General features: G+C 63.3%; 1 protein-coding gene across 5 annotated transcripts in view; it reads right to left on the bottom strand.

Moving 5' to 3' along the window:
- Positions 1-238: 238 nt before the first annotated feature.
- SLC66A1 (solute carrier family 66 member 1) overlaps positions 239-6000 on the bottom strand; it is an 18691-nt gene continuing 12929 nt past the window's right edge. For all 5 annotated transcript variants that reach the window (XM_044237297.1, XM_044237299.1, XM_044237300.1 and 2 more), the window contains 6 exons: positions 5724-5853; positions 5360-5447; positions 4680-4822; positions 4421-4513; positions 3749-3934; positions 239-3127 (listed from right to left, as the gene is read on the bottom strand). In XM_044237297.1, the coding sequence (XP_044093232.1) occupies positions 3056-3127; positions 3749-3934; positions 4421-4513; positions 4680-4822; positions 5360-5447; positions 5724-5853 (712 nt within the window). In that variant the 3' untranslated portion in view covers positions 239-3055. The remainder of the gene's footprint in view (positions 3128-3748; positions 3935-4420; positions 4514-4679; positions 4823-5359; positions 5448-5723; positions 5854-6000) is intronic.

The following is a 6000-nucleotide window of genomic DNA, read 5'->3' as shown; positions in this document are numbered from 1 at the left end:
CGCTTCACTGACTGAGCCACCCAGGCCCCCCAACCCCAAGATGGAGTCACAAGCTCCACGACCGAGCCAGCGGCCCACTTTGTGCAACTTTTCAAAGTAAATGCTCCGTTAGTGCTTCCTAGAACGAAGAGCCTGTGTCGCATACAACGGATCTTCGACCCGCCCAGGGAATGAAACCATTCACAGTTCCTCACGCATACTGGGCGTCTGGGTCGTCTGCAATGACTACAAGTGAGCAGAAATGTTGCAAGATGTAATATATCTATACCCATAACTTCCCATGCAAATTTAGTCATTGCTGACTTGATCCTTTCTCAAATAGCGGTCTTGAGACCGAGCTCCTACAGCATGCTCTCGCCCCTCGTCGAGGGCACACACTCAGGAGTTCCGCGATCGTCGGTTCCATGCCTGGTACCTTCACCAGATGGAGGCTCCCTGACGGACGCTGTTTCGGGCATTCACTCACTCAGACATTTACTGAGCACCTACTGTGGGCTGGGTGAGCAGGACAGACCTCTGCCCACACTGTTGGGCATGGGGAAGTACTGATAAAACTGGTCTTCCCAGAGCACTTCCGTGTGCTGCACAGAGATCCCCATGGGTGGCTGTGTCCTCGGGCTGTCACGGGGCTGGGGGACTGAGCCGTAGTACTCAGGTGCGTGGAGTTAACCCGCAGCAGAGGGCAATTCCCACTCCCACCGTGGGGCTAACCCTCCTCTGGATTGGGTCAGTGCTCTCAAGGGAGGCAGGTGGGCCAGGTGGTCACAGAAGTCAGCACCTGGCTGTCTACCCAGCGGCCTCTGCGGTCCCTCCATTCAGCAACAGTGAAAGCCAAGTCCAACAGCAGAAGAGGTGACCAGGGCAGTGAGCTGCAGGTTGCTCCCCGTTCTCAGCTTTGGGGACTCAAGGTCATGTCCAAATTGTGGCTTAAAGAAGCCCATTAAGTTTACTGAAGAACCCTGGGCTGGAAGGGCCTGGGGCCACATGCTGAGCATGGCACGCTGGGCCCTTCTGCTTCCTAGGAGACTGCCACCTGCCTGCCAGCTCTTCCTGTCCCCGGCAGGATTCGGGGGGACACGGGGACCAGGCGCTGTGAGAGGCCTTTGCACACATGGCATCTCATTCAAGGGAGAGTCAAGAGCCAAGCGAGGGCTCTTTTGGGGTGACTGGTCCAGCCTCCTGCTCCCCCTGAGTGTCCAGAGAGACACTCCCTCCGGGACCAGGACAACCGACAAGTGACAGGGTGGTGTCCCTCTTGGCTGAGTCTGGCCTGAACCCAGGAAGCAGAACGCCGCCGGGCCTGCGCGTCAGGTGGGAGGACTACGGCGGGAGCGCTCACCCCTCCGGACCACCCCCTGCCTGCAGCGAGCTAAGAGGTGTGCACCCCGGGGGGAGAAGGGAAGTCTCCCGGGGCTCCCCACCTAGGCCTGCCCACCTGGCCCCGTCCGTGTGGGGGAGCTGCCGGAGGAAGCTGGGGGGTCCGGGCACCGGCGACACTCCTGTCGCCATCCCGTACCCGCCCCTTGCCCGGTGGTGGTGGTGGCGGCGGCAGGCGCTGGAGCCTAAACACTCCACCGCCAGCGCTCCCTCCTCTGTCGGACAGGATGCTGCCTGGGCCACAGCCGTCAGACCCCAGCCTCCTTTGGGAGGAAGAACCGTGGCTCAGCGCCGACTGGGCATGGCAGAAAAGCAAAAGCTATGGCCTCACAGACCGGTGCTTCCCGGGAGGAAGGGAGGAGGCCACCTTCACGAGGCAAGGTCCTCCGGGCAGGGCTGTGACCCATCCTCTCTCTCAGGCAGCTCTGACTGAGGCCCACACTTGGGGTGCTCACGGCTATGGTGAGGGAGTCCCCGGTAACACATCAAGCAAGGTCCCGGCCCCGGGGGGAGCCAGAAGCTGGCTGGCGAGGGTGCCCCAAGCAGGCCCAAGTGAGAGCCGGCTGGCGCCTGGGGGCAGCTTCTCCTGGGAGGGCCTGGGGGCTCCAGGAAGGGGGAAGGAAGCCTAAGCCCCCAAAGTTGGGCTGCCCTGAGAGCAAGGCACGTGGCACACACACACGTGATCTCCTGCATGTCGCCCTCCTCCAGGAAGGTCTCTGATCTGCAGGGAGATCTGCAAGTGCCTCTCCTCCAACTGAAAATTACCAAAGCTAACCTTTATGGTACGCTTACTCCATGCCAGACTTTGGGACTAACCTCTAATTATACCCATTTCACAGATGAGGTAACTGAGGCACAGAGAAGCTAAGAGGCAGAACCAAGATCTGAACCTTAACTTTTTTTTTTCCTGCAGCTTCCTGAGCACTGAGGGGCCGGGACCCCATCATCCTCGCTGCTGGATCCTCAGCCGCGGGTGTGGATTCTGTTAAAGAGAACCAGGTCCCGGAACCCGAGGTCCCCTGGAGGCGGGACAGTCTGCTCCTGTTTGGCTCTGCCACATCTCAGCCTCTAGACCGCTACCTGGGACCTGGAAGCTGGGGCCCGGATTCCTGTGCACCGCGCAGCCCAGACCGCAGCACCTCAGGGAAGGAGCACCAGAAAGATGCCTCGCTGGGAGGGGCCGTTTACTGCGCTGTCTGCAGTCAACACGACAGTCCCAGGGACACTGGCGACAACCACACCCGCTCCAGGGGTGTGTGTGTGTGTGTGTGTGTGTGTGTGTGTACGCGCGCACGCGCGCGCGCAGGCAGACAGAGAGAGGGGAGTCGGGGAGCGCCCACTGCCTTTGGAGGAGCCAAGGTCTCAGCTGCAGCCCCCGTGGGGGCTCCCAGGGACAGCAGTCTCAGATTCTAAGGGTGCGTCTCCGGAGGGACGAGCCCCGGCGCCCCCCTCGTTCCCCATTCCCTGCCCCCTGAAGAGTCCATCAGTCAGGGTTCCTGGAAGAGTCACCCAGCAGGTTCCAGGGGTGGGGGAGGTGCCTGGGCCGGGCCCTTAAGGCACCCCCAGCTGCCTCCACGGCCCACTCCAGGGTCAGCAGCACCATGTCTGCCCGCACTTGTCCCTTCTTGGGAGCAGCGTCTGGAGATCCCCGTTGTCCTGGGCTTGGCCTGGGTCCGGGTCAACTGGGGAGGAGGGGCTGGCGCTCCGAGGAGGTGGCCGTGTCCCTGTATATCAGGAACTGTATGGAGATCTGGGGGGCCAACGTCAAGGCCAAACCGAGCAGAGGCTAAGACAGCCATGCTCTTCCCTCCCTCTCACCCCAGCCCTCCCCGATGAGGCCAAGGTCTCAAGCTACAGCCCCCTCCCTTGAGGCTCTCAGGACAGCTTCCTCCAGGGTCCAGCTTGTACTCCTCTGGCCTGGAGGGACTGATTTCCCCAGATTCTTCAGGGCCTTGGCATAGGCTGAGTCGAAAGCACCCCTCCCTTGCCTTTGCCTGACTCCGCTCTTCTCCAGGCGGTTCAAACGGCACTGCAGGGTCCCTGGCTGAGCTTCTAAACTAAGACAGTCCCTGGGGTGACACCAGGCAGGTTTTCCTGCAGTGCCCAGCACCACCGCGGTGAAGTGTGTGCGGACCACCTCCGCCCCGAGCGGAGAGCTTCCTAAGCCACTCGGTTCTTGCTCGCTGCTGGATCTGGCGCCTGCGGGGTGCTGGGCCTGTGGAGGTTCACTCTGGATGGATGGGCGGGCGGATGGACGGGTGCTGGGTGGGTGGGTGCTGAAGCCGCCTGCAGGTGGAGGCTGCTATGCCCATCCCCTCCCCTGCCCCCACCCCACCCACCCCGCAACCTCCGTCCCCCCTGCAAAGGATACAACAGTGTCGAGCAGCAGCACGCCCAGGCTGCCCACGAGCCAGGGCAGGTGGTGCAGCAGGTAGCTGCCCTCGCTCTCGCCCACCTCCGGGTTTTTGAGCAGCACGCTCAACCCGTACAGCGTGTTCCCCAGCATCACCAAGGCGAACAGCGAGTAGGAGACGCCCTGCGTGGACTTCCTCAGGAACTGGGGGTGGGGGGCAAGGACAAGAGGCCTGGGACGGGGCTCCTGCCACGCTGCCCCGTCCCACTGAGCTGGGTCTGGGCACGTTTCTCACCGTGTGCCCGGCGAGCATGCCCATGACCTGTCCCGGGTCCGCGGAGACCGGCCGGCCCCTGCCCAGGGCCCCGCCGACGGCGGCCTCTCCTGCCCCAGCACCCCTCACTGCCCTGCCAGCCTCCCTGGCCCCAGCACGCCCCTTTCTCCCCTCCTCTCAGGACTGTCGGCTGAGCCTCTGCCTCCTCACCGGACCTCCTGATTCTCTGAGACACACACAGGGCACCTGTGCCCCTCGAGACCGGCCTCACCTGTGCCCACTTCGCAGAGGCCGAAACCGAGGGCTGGAGAACTGGATTCACTTGCCCAAGCCAACGGTGAGTTTGAACCCAGACCTTCTGCACCAAGACCCCACCCCTTGACCCGGAGGACCCCCTGCCCGGGCCCCAGGCTCACGTTGGTGCGGATCTGAGGCAGCCGGGAAAGCAGGTAGAGCACGCTGGAGACTGAGCCGATGACGAAGCCAATGATCTCCTGCTGAGTGAAGGGCTGAGAGGGCGGCCGCTGCTCAGGGCCCGGGCGGGGCCAGAGGTGCGGCGAGACCCGCCCCCCCGCCCTGTCCCTCGGGGAGGGCAGTGCCCTGGGGACGAGCCAGTCCCCCCCAGCCCGCCGGTCCCCCAAGCCTGCACTCCACCATCACTGACCCACACCTCACCTTACTGCCCGGCTCCACTGACAGGAGCGTCCGACCCCGGAAGACCTCCCTCCGGGCGGCCACAGGGCCCGTGGTCCTCAGCAGTGGGGCAGCACACGCCATCCCCAAGATGAACAGCAGCACAGAATTGATGGGGGTAGACACTGGACAGGAGACATGGGGGAAGCCGACTTGAGTCCTGGCCTTAGCCTTCCGTGGCTGTGTGACTCCGGGCAAGTAACCCAACCTCTCTGAGCTTTAATGCCTCCTCTGTAGGATGGGTGTAGTAGCACCCTTCTCCTCAAGTCGTAAAGGAGACGCAAGGGCAGGAGGGGATCACCCAGAGCAGAAATGCTCGTGAGACAGCCCACCCCCAAGTGCCTCCATCTGCCCTCCACTCCCGCCCCCTCTCAATCCTCAAGGGCAGCAGAGACCGGTGTCCTTGTCCTTGTCTCCTTAGCTCCAAGCCCAGGGCCAGGTACGGAGGAGCAGCTGAAGCCCCATTTGTGGAATGAGCCTCAAGAGGAGGGAGGTCCCTGCAGTCGCGCCCGGATGCACGAGCCATCCTCCAGCCTCCCTCTCTGCGGTCTGGGACACCCGCTTGCAGATAAGGCCCGTTGCTGCGCTGATCACTGTGCAATGGGAAGCCCACTTCCTCCCGCGCTCCGGGCCCCTCCCATTGCCCCACGCCCCACACGCACGCAGAGAGGGGCGCTTCTTAAACTTGTAGTGAAAGTAGAGGGACAGCATCACCAGGTCCGCCAGCACGTAGTACACCGCCGTGTAGGTCTGCAAGAGGAGTGGGAACCCGTCAGCGGCTGTGGGGCTGACCGGCCTATTTCACCTCTCGGACCTTCATCTGTCTAGCCCGTAGAAGCAGAGATCAGGCCAGCAGAGGGCCCGGCCTGGACGGAGGGAGGAGAGGTGGCCGGCGCTCCTCATCAGGGCAGAGTGGGACTCGGAGCTCAAGGGAGGGCTCTGGTTTGGCCCGGGTGGGGTCCTCCCTCTGCCATGGTTGTCCCAGGCGGCCTGCCCCGCCCCGCCCCACCCCCGTATCAGACCCACCTGCAGGGGCAGCTGGTCAGCGAGGAAGGAGCCGATGAGGTTGCAGGAATCCCCTCCAATCCAGCCCAAAAGGAACCACAGAGACAGCGCCTGGTCCATGTTCCCCGTCCTGCAGGCTTTGATGTACTGGCTGCGGCCGAGGAAGGAGACGCAGGCTCAGGGCAGGCGGGGGCCCGGGCCAGGGAGGAAGGGACGTCACCTGTGAGCCCATCCTGCTGGCAGGGGGAAGCTGCGGGAGCCTCTCGGTGCCCCTTGGGGATTCTCACCCGCAGATTCT

Source organism: Neovison vison, chromosome 2 (genome assembly GCF_020171115.1).
Source record: "Neovison vison isolate M4711 chromosome 2, ASM_NN_V1, whole genome shotgun sequence".
In the NCBI taxonomy this organism is placed as follows: Eukaryota; Metazoa; Chordata; class Mammalia; order Carnivora; family Mustelidae; genus Neogale; species Neogale vison.
Note: the sequence above shows the minus strand (reverse complement) of the source record. Positions and strands in the feature narration are given on the sequence as shown.